General features: G+C 37.2%; 1 protein-coding gene across 2 annotated transcripts; it reads right to left on the reverse strand.

Moving 5' to 3' along the window:
- Positions 1–3,304: 3,304 nt before the first annotated feature.
- LOC108990264 (tobamovirus multiplication protein 1-like) lies at positions 3,305–26,050 on the reverse strand. Of its 2 annotated transcripts, none has more exons than XM_035689780.1 (13): positions 25,643–26,050; positions 22,568–22,618; positions 21,760–21,793; positions 15,638–15,724; positions 15,500–15,551; positions 13,349–13,526; positions 13,106–13,201; positions 12,218–12,278; positions 11,359–11,423; positions 11,115–11,189; positions 10,939–11,014; positions 5,130–5,287; positions 3,305–3,706 (listed from the first exon to the last, which is right to left on the reverse strand). In XM_035689780.1, the coding sequence occupies exons 1-13, from the start codon at positions 25,745–25,747 to the stop codon at positions 3,680–3,682; spliced, it is 1,065 nt and encodes a 354-aa protein (XP_035545673.1). In that variant the 5' UTR covers positions 25,748–26,050; the 3' UTR covers positions 3,305–3,679. The 2 variants fall into 2 exon arrangements, with proteins under 2 accessions (XP_035545673.1, XP_018819715.1); XM_018964170.2 differs by having other exon boundaries at positions 3,412–3,773; positions 25,643–26,043.
- Between the last annotated feature and the right edge of the window lie 1,326 nt (positions 26,051–27,376).

Below are 27,376 nucleotides of genomic sequence, written 5' to 3' on the forward strand. Positions count from 1 at the left end.
GTTGTTTTAGTTACGAGTTTTATAAAAAAAAAAATTAGATAAAACAATGTCGTTTTCTCCTGAGATTAATAACCCTCGTTTCTTCTTTTTCTCCCATCTTCTTCTTCTCTCTAGTTTTCTCCTTTGCAGGTTTGCTTCTTTCCACCGATGGCACAGTCCATTGCTCCCTTTCCTCCTTCACAAAGACGTTGACGACAGACCGACAAACCGTATCGATTCATGCCAAGGTCGAAGCTATTGATTTTCTCTTTTCCAATCGGTTTGACCAGTTCTAAACCTCTCCAAAACTCTTCGATGTAATATCGGTTTTGCACCGAAATCGTACCCCATCACTAGGGGTGTAACCGATCCAGTCCAGTTTTGGATAAAATCTAGGACCGAACCGGTTTTGTATTTTTCAAAACCGATTACGTACTGGTTACCCTCCTAAACTGGTACTTCCGGTTTCTGGTTCGGTCCGGTCCGGTTTTCCGGTTTTTTTAAAATGTAAGTTTCACAATTTTTCATTAAAAACTTGTTTATAAAAAAAAAAAAAATTGATTTAAAAAAAATTGTTTTATACTTTTATTAATATATTAGACTATATAATAGTATTAATATTAGACTATTAGTATAGTTATAAGTTATATATTAGTATTAGTTATAAACTTTTAGTGATTTAGTATTAACATTTTATGTAATAATTTATAAATTATAATAAGAAATTATTTCATATATGAATATATATAATTATATATTATATATAAAAATTTCACATAAAAATTTATAATTATACATTATATATAAAACTTATATATATTAATATTTTATATATAAAAAATATTTTATATAAAACTTATATATAAAAATATTATTTTTTAATTATTTTTAATCAACTGATCCGGTTCAGTCTAAAAAATTTCAGAACTGGAACTGGACCGGAATCGATCGATTTTTACATTTTAAAAATCGATTCTGGACCGGACCGATTCAAAACTTATAAAATCAATTCGATCCGATCCGATACAATTCGAATTGATTTTTTGATTTGAATTTACATCCCTACCCATCACATCGAATTTCAGCCCTACACTCTTGACTTTTTGTTTTGAGGGTCAGTTTGTCATCTTTGATGCTGGTTCGAAGTTGCATGTTTTTTTTTTTAATTTTTAATTTTAAGAAAAGTAGCAACTAATCACTTTATGTGAGCGTGACATCTCTGTCACTGTCTTCTTCACTTTATGAACGCATCTTGTATGCCTTTTTTTTGTTTTCTTTTTCTTTTTTAATTGGTTGTTGGACAAAAACACGAAAATGGTGGTGTCATTATTTTGGTACCTTCTGTCCCATCAATGTTTTCACCATCGGCGGACCCAACTTCATGCTTGGTTGCTTCTCCCAAAATTTCAAAAAAATGATTGAAGATTTATTTTTTGGTTTTTTTGGTAAGTTACATTCTATGAAAATTAGAATTTTTTACCTTAAAAAAAGTTGTTTTATGGTTTTGCCCTTAATATTTCAAATTTTGTTGCACCTTCGTTCTTTAGTATTTCTTAGCCCAAAGGCCCTGTTGAATAAATTCGATGTTAGCTCTTATAATATATCTAATTTAGCTAATATGGAAAATTGTAGCATCGGACTAGGGATTTTCTCATTGAATTATTGGTGTACTTAACGGAAAACTTTTTGCTGATTAGTCGAGACGTTGTTTCGGGACATTATGGTTGTGTTTGGATGTTGAAATGATTTGAGTTAAGTTGAGTTGAGATGATAAAATATTGTTAGAATATTATTTTTTAATATTATTATTATTTTAAGATTTAAAAAAGTTGAATTGTTTATTATATTTTGTGTTAGAATTGAAAAAAATTGTAATGATGAGTTGAGATGAGTTGAGAGTATTTAACTAACCAAACGAAGCCATATGTGTCAATAAAAAAAATATAAAAAAATGTGAAAAAATTAGATTAAAATTAATATTTTTAAGATACGGACTAATGATTGAAATCTTATCAATTTTCAAATTCAAACTGAGGGAGAGACAGCCCATATAGGCAAAATATTAGATGATGTAAAACTTTATATGCACTTGGACAATCGTGGCTTTACTATCCTTGTCAACAAACACCAACATCCTCCATCGAATAATTTCTCAAAGATTCAATTTTGAAATCATCAAAAGGACTTTACCCGAAATGAAATCATTAAAGGGGAAGAGTTGCAGGATTATGATCCCCACCCTATTGATAAAAAAAAGTTTGATACATCTCCTTCGATGTTCTTTTCTTTTTAGTTTTGTTTTGATTTGTTTTTTCAAGGTGTTGGTGGTGGGTTTGCTGATCATAACAGTTTCAAGTTTTAACTTATAGTAATCATTTTGGCAGATAAACCATTGGTGTTAAGTCTATTTTAAACATAAAGCATGAATTAATAAGAATGGCCATACTCATTGCAACATATTGAAATGCAGTTATCATTTGTCCCTTGCCTCTGCAAATCATTATGGTTTTGAGTTTTGGGTGGAGGCGAATTGTCAGCTCTCTATTGCTGTCTTTGGATTTACTGCTTTTTTTTAGGATAAAAGATTGGCAGATTTTAAGACAAAAGATTGACAGATTTGGTAGTTGGCCAACAGCACAAGGGGTCTGAGATGGACAAAATAATGTGACAGGATGGATCAGTTTTAAAAATTGAACAATGCCAGGGATTTTTTTAGTTTTTTTTTTTTTTTTTTTTTTAACTTAGTGATTAAGAAAATATTGTTTAATAATATTGTGATTTTATTATTTTTAAAAAAAATATTTAAAAGTGATAAAAAATGATGTAAAAAAAAAACTAAACAAAAAGGGAGAGCAAGATGTCCCACAGGATCCCTATCATTTTCCATAAAAATTTTAATAACATAAAGGGTTAATAATCCTTAAAAAAAATGTCAAATGACTCATTTGTTTTCACATATGAGATAAGATAAATTAAAGTCAAAGTTAAAAATTGAATAAAATATTATTAGAATATATTTTTTTAATATTATTTTTATTTTAAGATTTGAAAAAATTAAATTATTTATTTTATTTTGTCCAGCCAACTATAAGCATCTTGAATCTCAAGCTTGGCCCATTACGCTATCCATGAGAAATATGGGCCAAGTCATCCGGTCCGGCCTACACAATGAATTATGATAACAAAAATTCTATATGCAGTGACTTTTACATACTCTTTATACATTCTACTAATATGTAATTAATGAGATGAAAGCGATTGCGAAAACAACCAGGGCATTTGAGATTCTTCTCCGGAAAAAGTTCCCGACCATAGACCTTCAATCTCCATCCTTCATTGGAAAATTTTAGATGATCATGATAAAATATTTTTAAGTGATCGTGATCCTCATTTACCTTACCATCAAATCAAACCAAAGGCGCACAAATCAACTTTGTAAAATCAAGAGCCATTTGACAAAATATAAGGGGGAAAAAAGCAGAGGCAATTGCTGCCCATAATCAGCCTTCCAAAATTTTTTACAACTGGAGAAAGAGAATCATCCCTCACTCGGCATTCTGTCACCATATACATACATGCCAAGAATGTCAAAAGCGTGGTAAACTGGCAAGCAGCCACCTTAGGATTGTCCTCCGATTGCCAATATGTAACGCCGCAGTCTATGTTAATCCCATCTCAATGCCAAACCAGTTTCCATTCATCAGAAATTCCAGCCTTCTTCCTGAAGCTGGCCGGAGAAGAGCAGTCATTATTTGCATTCAGAAAGACAACTATATAGGACTCCCTCTTGATGTCTGCACAGACCAAGTTTAAAGATAAGATGCGAAAACGTGTTTCAAGTTAATGAAAACAGCCAAGTCATCCATGGAAGAGAGCTCCTAATAGGCATCAAAGCGTACGAGATACGTACTGGACTGATGCAAAAGCATACAAAAGAAATACAAATATACTACAGAAAAAAAAGGACACGACTCTTTTCCATGAGAGAAATGTCATACTAAATTCTTCCATCAACTATCTAGTATTTTCTTGAAGAAATTATAATTGCAGTCGTGAGTGTGCAAGCGCCACGAGCGCCGCTCAATTACTTTGAAAAAAATGAATAAATACTAGATCCACATTAAAAATAATTAATTTTTTAATAGTAGACCCCACTCTTTTTCAAAGCGACTGGATGGCATTTGCGCATTCCACGATTGCATATAGCATTACTCATCTTCTTGATCTCAGAACTCTTTTCAGAGAATCTTCCACGTCATACTAAATTCTTCCATCATTAGACGTGTCAATATCAGATAATTAGTAGGTCCTAGATAGTCCGATCTCTTAATTCTCATCCCTGTTTAAATTATTAAGAAACACATAAAAGTTTCCTCCAATATTCCTATCTTACCGTCAGAAAAGCCAATCACACTTTATTTGGTTGCTTCTTTTGCCTCCACTTTATCATAAAAAGCTACATTTATCCTTTCTCCTTTCGACCTAAATTCACCTTATAATCCTGAAAAGTATGGTTGGCTTTCTTGAGTCTGTTTTGTTTTTTTTAAACTAATCCACTCCTCTGATCAAGATGCTATTTCATGTCACCATTGTTCCCTCTTCTAACTCAATAGTCAATATGTTCAATCTACAATATCTCTCCAGCAGAAAATATTATCTCTTGTTTTGAGTTCCACCATCATATACTGGTACCATTCTGCGAAATTCAAGTCATCATCAGGTAATACTAGCTAATTGGAAATCTTAAATAAATCATCATTAAACTTGTATTTGTGACTGCTGCAAATGTGATTTACTATCTCATCATTTTGAAATCCAAAATGATCCTTAACTGTTTATTTTAATAAAGTGTCCGGCAAGAGAATTATTTTGATGATGTGAAACCTCACCACCAGGGCCCTTTGGACCCACCCCTTGGAAGTAAACCCTGGATATACCATCCAACTAGTAAGTAAATTTTCTAGATCGGCAAACATTAATGCTAAAAAACCTGGTTTCTGCCATTTTAATGCTGTGTCATTTCCATCATTGAATAATAAAATTGAAAAGCACCTCCAAATCAAATAGACAAGGTTGAGAGTTCCAAATTAATAAGATAAAAACCTAGGTTCATGCATTCATGAATGAACCAGCAAAGAGGATGTCCAAACCTGATTCTGCATTGCAGCTGTCCAGCGCTGAGGATTTTGACCTACAGCTGAACTATCAGCGACGAAAGTTATCGTGCTTGCTTCTCGTGGTTTAGCTGAGACTGATGTGGGTAGTTCTCTCATGGTCCATAATATAAAGGCTGAGGGCATTGATGAACCTGCAACAACATGATCTTTGTAAGTGTTCATTATATCTTCATTAAGGTAGTACTGATTGATCCCTCATAAACAGGATCAATTTCACACTACGCCCTGCTTAAATGTTGTCGAGCATTACTTATAAAAAAAAATATTTTTGAACATAACTTCTATAAACTCTGACAATTGTAAACTAGACATGCCATAATGGTAACCTCAATAAAAGTTATCAATCATGAAGGAAAAGCAACTTTCACTCTACTTATTTAAAGGTGGGTGGTGTTGGAGCGACAACTGGCATGTAATCGGATAATATTAAAAAACACAAACACGTTTCATAACAGAATTATAGAAGGGCTGTCTTATTTTTTTTGCCTACCAAATCATAAGATGCGAGCTTTTTGAGATTACAACAATGGTGTGAGGTCCTTGAAAAAAAATTAAACTAAAATAATACAAAGATGTGATAAATTACACAAAAAAGAAAAAAGGGAAAAAAAAAAAACAATGGTGTGAGGTGCTCTTTGAATCTGCAAGTAACCCAAATTTTCTTCAACTGTCATGAAACTTCCAAGTTCCAATGTCTAGTCTTATGCAGAGTTGCCATGGTCTTCTTTTCTTACAAGTAAGAAAATTTTATTGAGGCAAGTAAATAGGCATAGCCCAAATACACGGGAAGTATACAAATGCGCAAACCTAGTTACAAGTTAGGAACTAGAAAAAGAAACAAGGAAACCAGGAACTGGAAAAGAAACAAGGAAATCATGAACAGTAGTTCCATTGAATACAATGGCCGAAGCCCAAAGAAATAAGGTGTTAAAAAAGAAACATCTGAGTTTGTCCATCGAGCGTTCTTTATATTCAAAGCACCGGCCATTCCTTTCGAAACAAATACACCACATAAGACATAAAGAGATCAAGTTCCAAACAGCAGCAATTTGAGAGTTACCCTCAAGACTTTCCAACAGGAAAAAATATCCACCACCCTCCTAGGCATCACCCATGCCACTCCAATCCTATTAAAGACCTCATACCATAACATCCTTGCCATCTCACGATGAAGTAACAAATGATCCACCGATTCGCCACATTTTTTATACATGTAGCACCAATCCATAACAATTAATCCCCGCGTCCTACGATTGTCCAAGGTCAGAATTTTCCCAAGGGAAGCAGTCAAACCAAAGAAAGCAACCTTGGATGGCACTTTACTCCTCCATGTACACTTCCAAGCAAAAGAGTGTACCACATTCTAACCAGACAACACCTTGTACATAGAGTGAAGTGTGAACTACTTATTTCCGCTATAAATCCAAACCATCTTGTCCGTCTCAGCCCTGCTAATACTTGTATCATAGAGCAAACTAAACAGATCAGAAATTGCATCCGTTTCCCAATCATTGCTGCACTTGTAAAATGTACATTCCATTGAGGGGAACCACTCAAGTTGTAACACCCCAACCCAATATGGTAAGGAATGGGTTATGGATAACTTTATTGGGCCTAAATTAGGTTTAATGGGCCATATTAGATAAGCCAACAAACGATTATAATTGAGGTTGGCTAGAGATTTTTTAATTAGGCTCATAGGCCCAAAAGTTTATTCTAAGGCCCATTAAGGTTTAGTGGATGATTTTGGGATGGTATTAAGGGGCCAACATTTTTAGAAGCCCAATTGAGTTTTATTGGATAATTTTGAATAGGCCACGGGCCCAAAATTTATTATAGTGGACTATGGAATTTTATCGGGCCTAATAATTGGATTTAAAGCCCTTTTAATAGTTATGGAGCAAGCAGGCCCATATTTATTGAGTACTAGCTAAAAAATTTATTTAAAAGCCCAAAGGTATTTATTGGACGAATTGGGCTCATTTTGGAATTTAAGATCAACTCATTAGGGTTGTTAACGACTTAGCCAATGAAATTATAGGCAAGCCCTGGAATTTAGTTGAACCCATTAAATGGGCCAACCCATTTGCTAGAGCCCAAATAGGGACCCAAGAGAAAATCCTAAAAACCTATGGGTCAGCCCAACCCAAATCCCATGAGACCTGCATATATAACCCATGTTACCGAGTACACCTTCATCTTCAACCAAGGCCTGGGGCTGCCACTCGATGTATTTCCCTCATGTCTCTTAGTTTTTCCCACCGCCGTGCACCACCAGAGAAGGTTAAGGAAGCCCCATCCTAATGATATAACAAGTTCCCTAAAAGGGCTTTATTGAAGGTCCTCAACTTCCGAACCCCCAACTCTCCACACTACAGTTGGGAACAAATCTTATCCCAACTAACCAGGTGAAACTTGGCTTCCTTCCTGATACCTCCCCACAAGAAATCACAAAACATCTTTTCAATCCAATTAGCCATGCCAACTGGTAGAGGAACTAATGAGAGAAAATATGGAGGAAGATTAGAAATAGTGCTTTTGATTAAGGTGATTCTTCCCCCTTTTGACAGGCGCAACCTCTTCCATCCCGCTAGCCTTCTCTCTATCTTCTCAATCACCCCATCCCAAACTGGTCTTGCCCTAAAATTTACAACAGCTTTGTTGATGCCCTATTCCTCTGAATTATAACATATTCACTTCAAACCTTCCTAAGTAACCACTCTCCACCTTACCTCCTAGGCAGACAAGTAAAGATTCACATTTTTTCCATAAGAAGTCCCAAATAACTGCCTCCAATCCATCTCCATCCAAATTATTTTTTTCCTCACTTGAAATGATAGAAACAATTAATCTGTTTTACAACCAAAATATGTAACTCTCCAAGGTAGGTTTTGCTCATTCACGCTCACAGTCTGCACCTTCAAAAAACTTCATCTTTCTCTTGAAGAACTCTAGTCACCCTTACGAACAGGTTTGTTCGAATCATGATTTTATTAAGGGGCATATTGTCAACTTTTATGAAGATCTCCTTAAGGAAAAATTTACTTGGAGACCCAAACTTGATAGCTTGTCCTTCGACATTATCGATCAATCAAGAGCTATTTGTTTGGAGAGACCTTTTGTGGAGAATGAAGTTTTTCAGGTGATTCTTGGGATGGCTAAGGATAAAGCTCATGATTGTTGGGATGTGGTTGGTGAGGATATTATGAAGGTCTTTTACGAATTTCATTCTTTTGGAAAATCAAGAGTCTTAATGCAACTTTTATTGCCCTTATTCCTAAGAAAGTGTTGGTAGTGGAGGTGAAGGATTTTTTACCCATCAACCTTGTTAATAGGGTGTATAAGATACTTGGCAAGGTACTTGCTAACGGAATGACTGCTATTATGGGTAGCATTATTTCAAAACCTCATAATGCTTTTGTGAAGGGAAGACAACTCTTGGATTCGGTTCTAATTGCCAATGAAGGTTTGGATAGTAGAATTAAGGCAGGAACACCAAGGATCCTTTGCAAATTAGACATGGAGAAGGCATATGATCATGTCAACTGAAACTTTTTGTGTTATTTGGGAGATGTGGCTTTGGAGAAAGATGGATTCGACATTGTATCTCTACTATTCGTTTTTCAGTTTTGGTGAATGGTGCACCGGAGGAGTTTTTTCACAGCTCTAGGGGATTAAGATAAGGGAACTCTCTTTCCCCTTTCTTGTTTGTCATTGTGATGGATGCACTTAGTCGCATGTTGAGTGCTGTTGTTGATGGAGGCCTTCTCGCTGGTTTTGCAGTGGGAGGTGTTAATATTTCTCATCTTCTTTTTGCTGATGATACTTTACTTTTTTGTGAGCCGGACCGTGGTCATATTCAATATTTGAGGGCTCTTTTGCTTTGTTTTAAAGCTGTTTCAGGCTTGAAGGCAAATCTTTCAAAGTCTGAAATGGTTAATGTGGGTACAGGTTTAATGTTCTGGGATTGGCAGACATCCTGGGCTGTAAGGTATCATCACTACCTATGAAATATCTTGGTCTTCCACTGGGGGCTGCTTTCAAGGCGAACTCTATATGGGAAGGTGTGTTAGAAAAGATTGATAGAAGGTTGTCTGTCAAGATAGAAAAGAATTTATTTGCAAAGGGGGGTAGATTAACTCTTATCAAAAGCACTTTATCCAACCTCCCTACATATTTTGTCTTTATTTCCATTACCTGCAGGTGTGGCAGCACGTATTGAGAAAACTTTTCGGAGTTTCCTTTGGGGAGGTATTGGGGAGGAAGCCAAATTTCATCTTGTTGGGTGGGGAAAAATATGCTCTTTTGTACATTGTGGTGGTTTGGGAAATGGTTGAGGACCTTCAATAAAGCACTTTTGGGGAAATGATCATAGTGTTTACTTTTCGCACAATGTTTGGTGGGGTGCAAGGGCTCTTAAGTATGTGTTTCCATCTCTCTACCAGATTTCTAGTGATAAAGAGGCTATGGTGGCTGATTTGTTGGTGTGTTCTAATCGTTCTTTCCATTGGAATATCAATTTTTTTAGAGCAGCTCATGAATGGGGGAAGTTTGCTGATTTTTTTAATTCCTTGTATGCTATGTCATTTGGTAGTGTGACGGAGGATAGGATGATTTGGATTCCTAGTGGGAGTAATAGGTTCTCGGTGCGATCCTATTACAAGGCTCTCTCAGGATTCTCTAATGATCATTGTTCCCTTGGAAGGCTATTTGGAAGTGTAAAAAATCCCTCCAAAGATTGCTTTCTTTGTATGGAGTCTATGGACTGCTTCTCTTGGGAGATTGCTCACTACTGATAATTTGAGGAAATGTGGTCTCATCATTATGGATTAATGTTTCTTGAGTAAGGAAAATGGGGGAATCTGTAGATCATCTTTTGTTACATCATGAGGTGGCTCGGTTCTTGTGGAATGATATCTTTAACCGGACTGGTGTGGCTTGGGTTATGCCTGGAAGAGTTAAGAATATTCTTAGGTGCTGGAAAGAAATTAGGGGAAATGCTCACGTTGTTGCTGTGTGGAAAATGATTCCCCTCTGCATTATGTGGTGTTTGTGGATGGAGAGAAATAAGAGGTGTTTTGAAGATCGGGAACGTTCCTTGGATGAACTGAAGAGATTCTTTTATAGTACTTTATTTTCTTGGGCTTTGGTCATTAGTTGTAATGAGGACAGTTTTCATGATCTGTTTGTATCCCTCAATAGTGCTTAATGGTACTTAGGCATTTTCTGTGTATACTTCCTATGTACTTGGGCTATGCCTATTTCTATCAATAATTTTTTTTTTAAATTTTAATTTTAAAATTTTACTTATAAAAAAAAAAAAAAAAAACTATAGTCACCCTTTCTTGGACAGAAAAACAGTCTAAAAACACCATCACATACATTATAGTTAGGTCTTTTTTATATCATATCAAGTACAATCAAATCTAAAAATTGATAAGTTGACTAATACGCCCATAATCATCCCTCAGCAGATATAAGAACACCTACGCAGATCTGCCAACAAATTAAATTTCAGAAAACACTCAATTGCCATATGGAGTAATAGTTAAGCATGGGAAAAGCGTAGTGAAAAACCATTTGATTAGCCAGAATAATTGCAGGTAGAATAATTAAGGGAGTCCCAGCAGGAAAAGAAATAAAGGAAGAAGCAGGATAAGATATGAAGAGATGGGCGGATTAGCAAAAATGTGAACAGAAGAAATAGTTGTAAAGTGAAAAATGCCCCCTCATCATTTGCAGCCAATCTGAGAAACTGACATGGAAAATAGTAACCACATACCTATAAAATAATACACAAGCAGTAAAAGGGATGCACAAATGACATTTGAGCGATGTTGAGGCCAGTGATATAACATCTGCAAGCATATTGAAATAATGAATTAAGAAAAAGCTATAATGTTGAGTTGGCAATTATTTAATACATAGATAATTTATGACCAACATTCAAGTCCATACCGGAATATCAGTCAAAAGAGCTACAAAAGAACTTGAAGTGAAACAGAGCACAGAGACAACAGCTAAACCTGCAAACTGCCAGGAGAAGAAACTAGATAAATAAAATAAAAAGGCAAATGAGCATACATATATAATACCGGGTAATTTTATAAGGGAGCCAACATATGAATTATATCCAATACGGGGTATGTCACGGCACAAAATTAGTAACAAAGAAGATAATAGATAACAATGGATTTGATACCTTCCACTTTTCAGATGAAGCTTGCTCGGATCTAACTTTGCTCATTTTTAAGCATAATAGAAGTCCTGAATGGAACTCATAGCACAAAACTTAACATTAGCAACAATGGAGGAAAAATAATAAGAATATAAAAAGAGATGACATTAAAAAGAGTTTTTCACTTTAACAGAACCTTTATCATCAAGATGTATAGCCGTATTGTCACTTATAACTAAGTCATGAACAACTAATCCACTAAATTCTTACATACTGCAAACTAGTTCTTTTATGTACACTGAAGTGAAAAATCATGGTTTATTTTATCTTGTTATAATCCAGTCAATTTATAAATTGCCATAATGATCTGAATTTATAGCGACAGACATCCTTTGGGATGATCTTTAGAGAAAGGGAAAAAATTACTATTTTGCATTTACCACTAATCCATCCACAATATATCATTTCAACCATTTGAATTGACCAAACTCCTCTGCTGAAAATATTCTCTCATAAAAAGCAATATCCTTCATGATTGATGACTGCATCATACCCCCAGGAAAAGTGGAAAATTAATGTTATAAAAGTAGTCTATAAGCATTATGCGGTCGCACTTATATTTTCATTACTAAGATCCTATTAGAAAACCAAAGAGCGTAACCCAAGTAGATGGGACTTATACAAGATAAATGAAGGGGAAAAGCGAAGAAATAAAATTACCTACTAAAAGAATTATGAAATATAAAAAGTATCCCATCATCGATCTGATGCCATTCTACTAACAGGATGGGAGCACTAAGGCATTACATCAAAGAAAGCAACAGGTAATATGTCAGATAAAGATATTGCAAGAGAAGCTGATTAATGAAATGTAATTGCTCACCATAATATGCCAATGCCCCTCCTAATAAAAGTATTGCTATGGCGAAGAAGTCTACATACACCTGCATGATGAGTAGAATCATTGCACCATGGCTTCACTAATTGTTACTTATAAGCAAAAGCCAGAATGCTTCAATACCATTTTGGAACACTTATGATATGCTTTTTACTATAACAAAATAATTCCATTGATATTTTTAAGTAATTAATAACACTAACGATATATGATTAAGATATAATATGGAACAACTATGGCTGCTCAACCATTTCCTTGAAGCACCAAAAACTAGTAAAGGGGAATCTATTGTTTTATTACCAGACAATTGTGCTTAACATTTTTTTAATCAATAAGCAAGTTTTATTGATAGAAATAGGCATAGCCCAAGAACACAGGACAATAGTGATTTACTATAGTTGAGAACATGTCTTTAATATAAAAAGTTACCTGATGTATTTTAACAGACAAGTTATTCAATATTCTAATAGCTATATCTTCAAAAAGTTAGTTATCCTTTAATAAACAAAGTGTGAGATTAGCCTTCCACTGTGCCCTACTTCAATATCTCCTCTTCACAAATTCCGATCACTCTAAAGCAATCAACAAAAGACTGTAACCCCAACTAATTTACTGCATATATACACAGGAGCTATGAGACCCAACTAGGTCACTAGAAATCTTTCCAGCAGCCTAGAAGAAACAAAATTTATATCTATGCAGAATATTGGATTTCAATTTAATATATAAAGCAATAAGATGCTTTGAAACGTGTTGCGATGGCAATGATAACAGAAATTCAATGTTCAATGGGAACTCTTTAAAAAAACATTAGAAAGCAATCTATAACGACATCATAGCGGAAAAGCAGAACTTTAATTACTGTGTCCATACCCGAGCCACAACTGCAGAGTCGATAGAATTTTTTCCCATCCCAATCCAGATTATCAGAGCACAAGCCATCATTACAACAAAAACTAGCACAATAACCTGGTAAATAAGGAGTTAATGACAGATTCAAATAAAGTCCTTCTTTCCAATGAGTACATAAGAATAAAATAGGGACAATACAGCAATAGTCTATCTTAAGAAGCATATGCAGATACTAAACAAGAGATTTTTCACTATTTGGCATACCGCTATCACAATCTTTTGGTGGCTTCCAACGTGGAGACAGCGAAGGGGAAAACACTTTCTATGACCATCCATTCGTGATGGGCTTGATTTGTTTAAGTTCTTATCCAATAAAGCCTCCTGAGAACTACTTTCTTCATATTCCTCGTCCTCATCATTTGCCTGATGGCAAAGGTCAACCCTATAAAAAAAATCCGCCGAAGAAACATAGAATATTGCTCATCGGAAGCACTAGTCTGAAAGAAAATTTTACATCTATCAAATGTAATGATAATGTTCGGATATAGCTAATTGAATAAAATACACCCACTAAAAAACAACTGCACTTCTGGATCTCTGTTTAAATTTACTCATTGAAAATACAGTCGATGGAAATTTTAAACTGACATCATTACCAAACTTGATCCAGAACAGCTTTACCCAAACGCCAGTCCATTACATATTTAAGGACAGACTTCGAGAGTTCTAAAATTAATCAAATAGCATATGATAGTGTAGAAAATAGATATCACTTGCTTATCAAAGCTATTTGGGATAGATAAACAACTACATAATTATTTAGCATTACTCTCATAGCATTTTAAGCAGAACTTTGTGCATTGTATAGAAAATGCAAATTAAGAAGTTTGAAAATAAACAGAACATTTGTGCAGAGGGCTCCAACCAGCAGAACCTCAACCACAATGTGAAGAAATTAAGAAAATGACTGCCCTGTAAAAGAGTTTTTCATTTCAGTATCCATTAAATATTAATACATCTGATAACCAACATTTAGGGATTCTGGCCACAGTATTAGACAATGTTTCCTCCCACAAACTTGCCTTTGAACGGTCCTTTTAAACTCTATGCCATTTTTTTATAGGTAGTCAAGAAGTTTTATTCATAATATAATAGGCATAGCCTAAGCACACAGGACGTATACATGAGTAATACATAACTAGGGTTTACGACCGAAACAAGAAATTCATGGACATTTAGACCATCAAAATCTATGCCAGTTTTTTTTACAAGTAAACTTGATGATAAAAAGTTTTGCCTGATTAAATAGGGTGTATACATGAGAAACACACATAAAGACAAAGAAATGGGTAAGGAAATCCTGAGAAAAAATTAGAGATAAAAAACCAAATGAGCAATCATCCAATGATACAAGGTTTTGAAAAAAAAAAATCCTTAAGGGCAGCCACCGTCTTCTCCTTATCCTCATGCTCAGTCAATTCTTCTTATAAGAGCTACCTCCCTTTCCTATGTGCCAAAAGATCCACCACACTACTAAGCATGATCCAATCTAAATTGAACAGACCAAGAATATCATTCCAAATAGCACTTGACAATGCAATAAGAAATGATCTATAGTTTCCCCACTCCTACCCATGCATCACCAAACCATCACAATAATTTCCTCTTCCTTTTTTGATAAGTATGTTCCTCTTTCTTAAATTATTCGTAATGACGTTCTTCCTAAAGCAGCTGTCCAAACCAAGAAAGCTATTCTTACATGTGCCTTATTCCACCATAAATGGATTCAAGGGGATTAGTAGCCCAGAGTTGCCACCCAAAATTTGAGCAACAAAATGCAACTGAAGTTGCCGATCCCCCTTCCTTTATGGAATCCTTTGGGACGAAAGGTTGTATTTTCTACATTCACATGATTGGCTATTGCATTCATGATTAAGAGAAATTAAACTAGGTGTTCCCCTTTGTATACCTCTAGTATACTGGGGTAGTGCCCCCAGTGCTTTTTCAATGAAGGTGGTATCCTTATAAAAAATAGTCATTTTTAACAAGAATTGCTCTTTCTGCAGGTGTGAGTAATCTTCCAACCCAAAAGAAAGACTAGGTCATATTATTCCTACATGTTAGTACTGTTCCCTTGAAAACTTTCAGGGGTGTATCTACGTATTTTGCTTGTGCTTAATGTTTATAGATTCTACAAGAAATCATATAAGAAACTACCATAATTGTGAGTTTATTGGATTGTGATTGTTTCCTCGACAATGTTGGGTTAGAATCCCCTTATACTCTTCACCAGGGATTCCACTATTATTAATGAAAAAAGATTCGAAGGAAAAGTAATGAAATCCATGCTAACATTCAAATAGAAGCACAGCAGATGAAATTGGAATAATATCACAGTGAAACAAAGAAACATACCAGAATGATAAAAGAAGAAGAAACACCGCAAAAAACAGGATTCTTGGCAAAGCTGCAAAGAAAAATTCACAAAATTCAAATACGTTAACCGATTTCTTAAAATGGATATCTAGTATGTAATTAAGACTAAAGGCCTACCCATGAGGATAAAACCACAAGAGTTAGACCAACATGGCCAATCCTTACAAGCAGCGACAAGAGCTAATACAAAATAAACAAAGTAACCTGCAACAGTAAAAATTTGAAGCTTCAGTTTGAATCAAAGATTTGTATCAAAAACTAATGCGAAGAGGCTACACACTATTACCACAAGCTATTACCAAATAATACCAGGCATATCTTTGAAGCAACAGACAAAAATAACAGAAACAATAAGAAAATAAGCATGCATGAAAGACTTTCATCTCTTAGTTATGGTAAAGTAAACCAAAAGCTATACAAAATTATACAAGGATCTAAACTGAAACTGATAAGATACACGAAGAAACAAGCTGAATTTGAAATTCAACTGAATCAAATGTGGCTACGTCCATAGACAGGAGTTTCTTGATTAACATTATCTCTTATCACCCTCAAAAATCAAATATATAGATACACATGCATAGAGGTTTTATAGCACAGAGGTGCTCAAACTCACAAGGAGTGTTCTTGGCACTGGTAGAGTACCGACGGGGTGGGCACCGAAATTGTATCTTCATCCCTAAAGACATAGATGGAATGGGATGGCGGAAAGTGGCGGAAGCGTTGAGGGAGGTTGGTCGAGAAGGTTGTTTTGTTGGGCCAGCACCATCAGCGGCAACGGTAGAGTAGCTACAGCTTTCTTCGCAGTCGTACATGGAGGTTCTCCAACAACCGAGATGTTTGGACCTATCTCGTCAACATGCCAGGCAGGATGTTAGTTCTGCTGGAGCCGCAACGCTGCAGCCTGAAAGTGTCGCCATTTCTGCAGGAACCCAGGGACGTGAGAGTGGTGACAGGGGAGTTGTTGGCCTACAAAAGGAAATAATCCTTCGGGCAATGACTGAGATGCAGAACCAGTTGGGGGACTTGCAGCTTAATTTAATTGGCTGAAACGATGCGTTGAGGAGGGTAGGGGGTGGGCGTGGGCTTGGGTCTCGAAGCTGGGCTTTTTAAAGGAGAAGTGGCCTCTTCATCTAGAGGCAAACAAAACAACTACGGGGTCCCTAAGGGGACAAGCACAGGGTCACAACCCATTGGGCTTAATGGGCGGGCTAGTAAAGGCAAAGAGCCCATGGTTTCAATGGGTACCCATTGGGTTCAAGAAAATAGACCACAACGGGGTATGTTTGGAGGAAACGTAACCCACTTGCATCTGGCACCGTCGACTGTGGTAGGTGGCAGCCACCTGCGCCGGCAAAGGCTGCGGAACCACTGATGGGTCTACGTAGTCGGAGGTTGCACTCGCACAGCCATGTGTTGCCTCTAATGTGTTGGGTCCAACACAGAACAATTCGAGGGAGGAAGTCAGTGCTTCAACTGCAACAACAACTCCGTTTCAATTGTCGGAGGTCGTTTTTCCAATAGAGGGGGTTCCGACATGTGGTCAGCCATTGGCAGGGGAGATCCCACTGGAAACAGATGTGTTTGGCCCCCAAGTTAATCCAATGATGGGAGATCTCACGGTGAACCTAACGGACCATCCAAGAAGTTTAGCGACGGCGAAGGAGGACTCGGGAGAAGGCGATAAAGAGGTTGTGGGGTCGCGAGGGTCTAAAAAGGCCGAGATACCGATGGTGGGGTTGCAAAGGTCTAAGGAACCATCGACGGTGGCCCAAAAGGAGCTCTCTGTGGTTCCGATGGTAGATCCAATGATGGGTCTCAGTGTTTTCACACCAGCAGCAGTAGTATCTCAACCACAACAAACATAGACCGGGCCGATAGGTTGTGGGAAAGGGTCTCAGGGTACTTCCTCGTTGACAGTGGTAGAATCCCATGGATCGAGGGGTTGTGGGGAAGATGTGCAGGTGTTTTCTACTCCAACAAAAGTTTCTGGGCAGCGACAGGGGGCAATGAAGCCCCTTAACTTCTCATCTAGGCCTGAGGAACTGAACCAGTTGGTAATAAGGAGGCAGAGGTGGACCTCGTACCATTGAGAATAGAGAGTGCACCATCGTGAAGGATATCTAGAAGTATGTGGGGATTTCATGTGATAGATTCGAGGAGCAATTCATGGCACTACTTATTGCTATCGAAGAGGGTTAGGCTCAATCTCCTAGATCCGCCTTTATGAAAAACAGGGAACTGAAGTGTCTCAAGTGTTCAATTAACTATGAAGGAAGGGAGAGGAGTATTAACAAGAGTAGAATCAAGGGAAATGTTGTGTCGATCCATGAGGCCTAGAATTCTCTCTTGGAACATTCGGGATCTTAATGACCCCAATAAGCAACTACAGGTGAAGAATCTTTTACGACATTAGAAATTGGACATTGTGCGTTTGCAGGAAACCAAAATGGAGTTCATGGATCATAGCATCATCACTAGTATTTGCGGCTGTCCATTTGAGAGATGGGTGTGCTTGTCATCCAAGGGAGCATCCGGGGGTATCCTTGTCATGTGGGATTCGAGGGTGATTGAATCCATTGAGTGTTGGGAATTATACGGTGGCGTGTTCGTTTAAAAATGTAGGGGATGGTTTTTGTTGGGCCTTTGCTGGTGTATACGGGCCAAATGTGGACACACTTAGGAAGACGTTATGGGAGGAATTAGTAGGATTGGGCAACTGGTGGAATTTACCGTGGTGTATTATGGATGATTTCAACATTACTCAATTCCCTAGTGAAAGATCAAGAGAAGTCTAGTATAGTCCGGCAATGGATGAGTTTGCTGATTTTATGTTCAATATGGACTTCGTGGACTTACCACTCGTAGGTGGCGTGCATACTTGGTCTAAAAACTGGGCTTGGTCTTGCTTGGACAGATTTTTGGTGTCCCCTTCTTGGGAGGCACATTATTCTACCTTGCTTCAAAAGAGATTGGATATAGAGTATGCTTGGATCACTTCCCCATTGTACTGGATTGTGGAGGCATTCACAAAGGAAAAATATATTTTAGGTTCGAAAATATGTGGTTGAAAACTGAGGGTTTTGTGGAGAAGGTGAGGTCGTGGTGGTCCTCGTATTCCTTTGAGGGATCACCAAGCTTCATATTGGCGGGTAAGCTGAAAGCATTAAAGAGGGACTTGAAAAAGTGGAATATTGAAGTCTTTGGACACATTAATAATAAAAAAGTGTCCCTTATGGAGGCACTAAGTAGTTTGGAGGAAAGGGAGATGATCATCCCTTCATTTGAGGACTCTTGTTGGAAATCAGCCATCACTTCGGACTTGGAGAAGGAGCTTCTTATGGAGGAAAACTCTTGGAGACAAAAGTCATGAGCCCTATGGTTGAAGGAATGAGACAAATGTACTAAATTTTTTCATCGGGTGGCTAATTCTCATCGTAGAAATAACGCTATCGAGGTGATTCAAGTTGAGGCCAGGTTTACTCGGATCATGATGCTGTTAAGAACCAAATTGTCAAATTTTATACAGATCTTCTTGCTGAAACAGCCTCTTGGAGACCCAAACTTGATGGTATGCCTTTTGAGACTATTGAACAGCTAAGCTCTACATGGTTGGAGAGACCATGAGTCAGAGGAGGTTTTTCAGGTGATTGGTGGGATGGCCAAGGATAAAGCCCCGGGTCCGGATGGGTTTTCGATGGCTTTTTATCATGATTGCTAGGAGGTAGTGGGTGGAGATATTATGCTGGTTTTTCAAGAACTATACACCTTTGGGAAATTTGAAAAAAGCATTAATGTGTCTTTTTCCCTAAGAAAGTTGGTGTTGTGGATGTGAAAGACTTTCGGCCTATTAGTCCTATAAATGGAGTATATAAGATCATCTCAAAGGTGCTCGCTAATCGCATGAACACAGTTATGAGTAGCATTATTTCAAAATCTCAAAATGCTTTTGTGAAGGGGCGACAAATTCTGGATTCGGTATTGATAGCCAATGAATGCATGGATTGTAGAATCAAGGAGGGCATACATGGGCTTTTGTGCAAGTTAGACATGGAAAAGGCTTACGACCATGTTAATTGAGACTTTTTGCATTATTTACTTGGGAGGTACGGATTTGGGGATAGATGGATATCATGGATTAGGCATTATATATCTACAGTTTGCTTCTCAGTTTTGGTGAATGGTGCACCAGAATGATTCTTTAACAGCTCTAGGGGCTTACGGCAAGGGGATCCACTCTCCCCTTTACTATTTGTTGTCGTTATGGAAGCACTAAGTCGAATGTTGCGAGCGGCGATGAATGGAGGTTTTCTTGCTGGATTTTCAATGGGTGGGGTTTCTATCTCACCTTTTTCTTGCTGATGACACACTTTTGTTTTGCAAGCCGCACAGTGATAATTTGCAGTATTTTAGGGCTGTACTACTTTGTTTCGAATCGGTGTCAGGCTTGAAGGTAAATCTCTCAAAGTCTGAAATGGTTCCCGTGGGTAGTGCATATAAGATCCAAGACTTGGCGAATATCTTGGGTTGCAAGGTTGCTTCGCTGCCTTTGAAATATCTTGGCCTCCCGTTGGGGGCTGCTTTCAAGACAAAAACCATTTGGTATGGTGTGTTAGAGAGAATTGAAAGACGATTGGCTGGGTGCAAACGGATATGTTTGTCCAACGGTGGTCGTTTGACTCTTATCAAGAGTACTCTTTCTAACCTCCCTACATATTTCTTATCCCTTTTCCCATTACCTACAAGTGTGGCTTCTTGTATGGAGAAAATTTTTCTCAACTTTCTTTGGGGAGGCATGGGGGAAGAAATTAAGTTCCATCTTGCAGGTTGGGATAAAGTTTGCTTACCAATTCAATGTGGTGGGTTGGGGGTGCGCAATGTGAGGATGTGAGGGTCTTCAATAAAGCACTTTTGGGGAAATGGTTGTGGAGACACCATGAGGGGAGGGTTTATGGCGAGAAGTCATAGATGCTATGTATGGGAGTATGATAGGGGGATGGTGTTCTAAGGAAGTTAGAGGGACACATGGTGTGGGCTTGTGGAAAAATATTAGAGCGGGATGGGGTAGATTCTCCAAAAAAAAAAAAAGGAATAACAAAAACAATCAGAATTGAAGTTTTTGCTCCAAAATGCAATATCAGAAGCGTAAGCATATGTCAAACCTTTTGAAAAGAAGTGGTGAGTGCCGGGGCATAAGAAAGAAGAAAAAGAGTGATAATATATGAACAGAAAACAATGTAGGGGAAAAATCGATAATCTGCATGCCTGTGTACTTGAAAAGGTAAGAGATTAATATTAAACCACCTACTAAGGAGTTGCTTCACGAAGTCAAGATGAAACATATTTTCATGTTCAAGATACCATTGATAATATGCATATCAGTTATTTGGTACAAGCAATTAGAAATACTTTCTGCAAAATCAGTATGAAGAGGCCCAAGGCATGCATAATATCAATATTTCACAGATAGAAAACGGTATCCAAAGTCCTTAGAATAGCAAAAAGAAGAACAGTATTTATGGAGTTGAAACCTATATTTAACTAATAATTTCAACTTCCAGAGCCAGAAACAAGAAGCTGGCTCTCACCTAGATCAAGCAAATTTATGTAGGTACAGAAGAAGATTGCCCTTCATGTTACATTTATACAAGACCCAGTATACAAGTGGTGCCTCTGGATTGTTTTCTAAATGATTGCCAGCAGTACCCTAGCTAAACTGAAGATTAGAAAAATCAGGTCATGGACTAGCCAAATTATTTAAAAACCATTTTATCGGTATTATTTATTAAAAACCATAAAACTAAAAGAGAATTGCTCAGTTAATAATGGTAGCCTTTTTAAGACATTTGAGTGTGAAACTGACCTTAGGTTCAGCTATTAGGAAAACTAATGTTAAGCCAACTCCAAAATTAGTTGTAAACAAGTGATCTTACTGATTACTGGAGGAATTCAACGTATCTTTACCAGCCCAAACTTGTCAAGCATTATATATATTATGCAACAGATAAAAAGAAGTTGTGAGATTATTTCATGTACAAAGCGACAATTAAAAAAACTTTAAAAACAAACAAGAAAATGGCTTAGAATAAGATTGCAAAAGACTCATCTCATGCATCAAATACAAAGGCAATCATGCATTATATAATCACCAAAATGGCCACAGTAAAACATTGCAAACATAACAAGAATATAATACACAGAGAAAAAGGGGATGGAATGATAAAAATACAATTGCTTACCCATACTAGATGACCCAATCATTAGGTGACACACCTGCAGTTTGACATTCATAAGTATCAGTATATGCCAATTTACTTAAAATTGGAATTCAATATACAACTAGTTATATTTGCAGGTATACTTTTTTTTTTATAAGTATATATTTGCAGGTATACATATTTTTACATATACACATGTAAATACACATGCGCTTTTTTGAGTCAAAGTGTGAAGTAACAACCCTACGAATGCATCATAAACCAGTGATTACACTCGAAATAAAGCAGCGTTCGTTGACAGCACCATTTGAATTTACCTTTCCATCATTTCATCTTCTGCACATCTATGCATCCATCCAATGAGAGATTTATGCACAACCGAAATGGATCGGTGATTCAATTATTAACCTATATCTTTTAATAAAAAATCATGCATTTGACAACTTTATTTAGTCCCAACCTAATCAGCACATATAAACTTCCCAAAACTCTTCCAATTCAGACAGAAAAGTAATCGAATTACTGGACCAGAAGGATCAAGGCTGCAGTCCCCTAACCACCAGTTCAACCAATTGATCCACAAGAATAAAACTTAGTTAACAGACATTACACTTGAAAATCACTTGTGCATGGGCTCATATCCTGTAGGGCTCATTGGGTGGCAGCCCACACCTTAAGTGTGCCCTTAAGAATGAATCCCTGATGTGCATTTATCACAACTCCTAGATTAATCTACCTAGCCTATTAATTATTGATTTATAGATGTACACATGTATTAATACAGAAAATTGGAGGTATGTGGTCTGATCGTACGCAGCATATCACTCACTTTTTGGCGAGTCCAGACAACTTGTGAATTCCTTGAATGAATCCTCATTAGCTGGAGCACAATGAGGCAAAAAATAATAGTCAGAAAACCACATTACATGTGGGATTAACATAACATCTTCATACTTCTCACATAATATTTCAAAATATTCAAATTTAACTACAAATATCGCTCACTTTGTAGACATCAGCAGTGTACAGACCAATGAATTATGATGCATAAATTTTTTTGATAAAAAAAAAGATATATTACTCAAAGAATAGGCCTAGCCCAGTATTTACAATAGAGGACCCTGATTAAGAGGGGGCCAAAGAGACAAGAAAATCATGAAGGGCCATGCCATTAAAATCAACTGCAATAGCCCAAATACAAAGAGTGCTATAAAATGATGCTAACAGTTCCTCTAGCGATCTCTCCCTGTCTTCAAACGTCCGCGCATTTCGTTCCTGCCATAGACACCACATGATACACATTGGGATCATCTTCCAAACCCTATTAATCTGATGTATACCACCAATGTTTGGCCAGCTAGCCAGCACTGCCACCACTTTCTCCGGCATGATCCACGCCAAGTCTACCCTACTAAGTACCTCATACCATAAAGCCCGTGCAATCACACAATGCAACAGAAGATGGTCTACCGACTCACCCCCACCCCTGCACATACAACACCAATCTACTAAAATAACCCTCCACTTCCTCAAATTATCAATCGTGAGTATTTTACCCAGCGATGCTGTCCACACGAAGAAAATAGCTTTAGGGGGCGCCTTATTCCTCCAAAGCCTTCTCCACGGAAATTGAGTACTGGGCTCTTGGGAGAGAGCTTTATAAAAAGAACGAACCGAGAATGCGCCTTTTCCATCGGGTAGCCATCATAACCCATCTTCTTGTTGATTGCTTGGCTTCACAGAATACAGAAGCCTATAAAAATCTGCCAAGTTGTCCATCTCCCAATCCTGTAATGCCCTACTAAAGCTAATATTCCATTGAAATTGCCCACCCAACATCTCCATAACCTCCGCCACTAGAGCTTCTTTAACACTAGCAATTTGAAATAAAGGAGGAAAACGATCTTGTAAAGCATTATCACCCAACATCTCCATCACCACACCATTATCACCACACTAGCAATGTGAAGAATCAAACAAGCAATCGGTGACATATGGGGGTAAACCTAAAACTAAAACTTCCAGCATTTTAAGATAGGCAACTGACATCATCATTGTACCTAAGCCTCACACCTAAGCTATAAATGATTATTTTTATAAGCAAGATAAAAAATTTATCGAGTCAAAAAAGGGACTCATCCCAGTATATAGAAGGTATACAAGAGATCTTCCTAACTAGGAAAAGGAAAAGTGTTAGCAAATCTTGAAAAGAAGAAACAGAAAAACTACACTGTATTGGACCACTGAATTTATTAAGGAAAGATGGCTTGAGCTCCATCACCTTCTTTTCACACACTTCAAAGCTCCATTCATTTCTTTCTAGCCAAATACCACACAATAAGCAAAAGGAAGATCATCCTCGACAATAAAGTACATTGATGGCTAGCAAATTGTTCTCTCCAACATGCCAGAAGATTTGACACTTGAGCAGGAAAAACCCAATCATTCCCAAATAGGCCAAAAGTCATATTTCATAAGACATCAGGGACTTCGCAATGCAATAGCAGGTGATCCCCAGAACTCCTCGTTCTTCTTGCACATACAGCACAGGTTAACCACAATGAATCAATGATACCCCCCTTACTCACATTTTCCTGAAGTCACAGTGCAAGTGAAGTTCACTCTAGGTGCCCTTATTCCTCCAAATAAGCTTTTAGGTCCCAAACACAGGCACACAACACATTGTGAAATGACATTACATTGAACACTGCTTTCCAGGATAGGCCCCAAACCATTTAATCATCACCGTTATATCCCACCCACTTCAAATACAACCAATCAAAGAACAACGAGAAGAGATCCACCTTCCAATCATTAACCTCTCTAACAAAATCAACACACCACCAAATGAGATTCAGATGATAGTTGGTAATTCTTGCCACATAAGCAATTACTGACGAAATCCCCAAAAGAGATTGGTCAAAGAGAGCTAGGTTTCTAACCCCTATTCCACCTGCTTTAACTTGGTCCAATTTACAAGATGAGGATTGGGCTCTCTCCCATTCCTCCCATGAGAAATCTCGCTGCAACTTCTCCAGTCAGTTGGCAACACCCATAAGTAGTGGGAAGAGAAACATATAATAGGTTGGTAAGTTGGATAGTGTGCACTTGATCAATATGTATCTACCAGCCTTAAAAAATACAATCACTTACATCCTGCCAATTAGCGCTCCAGCGGGAAGACCAAGGTAAGTCATGGATAAGGTAGAGATCCTACACCAAAAACTTCACCAAGCTAGCTACATTCTCAACCCTACCAATTGGAAACAATTCCGACTTAGCCATTTTAATCTTCGAACCGGAGACAACTTCAAAGCAAAGGGATAAGCAAAAAAAGTAACAGAGATGATCTCTGCTAGACTGACAGAATACCCAGGTATCGTCTACGAACAGTAAATAAGAGAGATTGAGCCTGATACCACTCCTGGCACCCATTAAGAATCCCCTCCATACCGTAATAGATATCATCCTGCTCAAGGAATCCATAATAATCACTAAAAGCAAAGGGGATATAGGGTCCCCTTGAAATAATCCTCACGTACTAGTCAAGAAACCCATGAGAGTGCCATTCACCAATACTGAAAAGCGCACAGAAGAGATGCAATCATACCATTTCCTCCCAACACTATAAACACATGATCATAGGCCTTTTCAATGTCCAATTTACGTACGAGTGAAGAAACCCCAATTCCTTTCACCACATACCATCCTTTAACACCATAAACCTTTCAAACCCACAATGCAAAACCAACACCATTAATCACAAATCCCACTCCTGAACACATTTCCAATCTACATTCTCATCTTACACAAGAAGCAAAGAACACACAAAGCAGTGAAAATCGTAAACGCAAGAACCAAACACAAAAACCCAAATAAATAAATATAAAAAAATATAACAAACCTGACAAAATGCAAGAACAGCAATAATGGCATCCACTAGAGCAAGAAACACATTCAAGCACACCAAGACCCGTGGAAAGCAAGACTCTTCTCTCAATTCAAACATCTCTCTTTCTATCTTGGTGACTTTCTCTGAATGGGAATGAAGGGAGCGTCTACTGGCAATGCTTTTCGATCTAAACGGTGAAGTGTACGGTCGGAAATCCAAGTTCTTTCCAAGGTAACTTTCATGGCAGACCAGTTCGGCTGATTTTTTTTGCTTCCGATTCTAGGATTTCCCAAAGTTCCAAAACACAAAATTAAGCAGAGAAGAAAATCTTGAAATTTGGATAAGTTTGGGGGTATAAAGGAACAGAAAATGTCAGAGGTCAGAGAAGTAATTTAGGGGGAATACGATTGGGGAAAAAAAAGATACGGTATATTGTCTAATACTGACACGCGGGTGGCCTTCCGTCGTGGAAAACTTGGGGAGATTCCTCGCTAACTCTCTTTTCGGACTTTATACTATAAAATACTTTCATTTTTATTTATTAAAAATTTTATTTATCATCCTCACAAATTACATATCACATATTTTTTTTATTTTTTTCTCTTAATAAATATATTATATATGAATAGTGAGAGCATTAGCAATGACCTAACTAAATGTCAATGCAAGTCTATAATTTGACTATATTTATCAAAAAATTTTCACATTAGATTAGCTAAAAATTTAAAATTTAACATTTGAGCTAAAATAAATCTGAGCTCTTCTCTAAACTTGGCGAATCACTGTTCACTCTTAAAATGTTTATTTTATTATTCCGTCTACCTCCCCTCTCTTTCCCTCATTCTTTCTCTTTCTTCGTTCGATTTTCCTCGTTTTCCTTTTCTTCATCCTGAAACGTCTGAAACTCAAGAGACAGAGACCTGCTACTACTTCAATCGTCCACGCCTTCTTCTCTCTGTCGATCGTCCACGCCCTCGTCTTCCAGCCCAAACGGTAATCTCTCTTTCCTGCTCCTCTCTCCCTCTTATCTGTGTAGGCTTTTCTCTCCCTCTTCTCTTTCTATTTTCTCCCATTTCCTTTTCACCGAATGATTAAATCACCATGCTTTTTACTTTGCAATGATCATTCATTTGTTGAACCCCCTTCCTTACCAGTGAATCGTCGTCCAGAAGGTTGCGCATTCCGTGCCAAATCCGTCACAAGAAAATCGTGATTTGGGTATTTTTTACAAACTGATTTGTGATTTTGAATTTGATGTGTGTTTTGCTTTACATGGATTTTGATGAACACTCTGTTTCGATGGCTTAGAACTTTTGATTTTGCCGTGTGTTTTGCGATTTGGGTATTGTTTGCATGAAGATTTTTTTATTCTAGTACTATCAGTTTCTTCTGATTTTGTTGTTTGTTTTGCTTTACATGGGTTTTGATGAACGTAATTTTCATTCTCAGGTGGCTTTCTCAGATCCCCTTCTTAAAGTTCCTAATCTCTGTGACCTGCTTTTGTTTATTCAATTATTGGGTTGAAGAATTTTTCATGTTAGAAAATCTAATTGTTTTATGTACTGTACTGTGCTTATATTGATTGGATAGAATGGCAAAAACAAATCATGTGGGTTGGCCCTCATTAGTTGGGGAGGATCTAGAGCCAATCCCAATTTAAATTAATCAAGGATATGCATAGCTTCATAATGCTTTCGTTGTAACCATCTTATGAATATTCAAACTACAAAATGCATACCTTTGCAA

This window comes from Juglans regia, chromosome 4 (assembly GCF_001411555.2).
Source record: "Juglans regia cultivar Chandler chromosome 4, Walnut 2.0, whole genome shotgun sequence".
Lineage (NCBI taxonomy): Eukaryota > Viridiplantae > Streptophyta > Magnoliopsida > Fagales > Juglandaceae > Juglans > Juglans regia.

Coding starts and splice junctions, on each gene's coding strand:
- LOC108990264 (XM_035689780.1), bottom strand. CDS start 25,747: ATGTTTGAATTGAGAGAAGAGTCTTGCTTTCCACGGGTCTTGGTGTGC. Junction 21,794..22,567: donor TTGTCTGGACTCGCCAAAAA/GTGAGTGATATG, acceptor GTCAAACTGCAG/GTGTGTCACCTAATGATTGG. Junction 11,015..11,114: donor CTCTTTTGACTGATATTCCG/GTATGGACTTGA, acceptor ATATGCTTGCAG/ATGTTATATCACTGGCCTCA.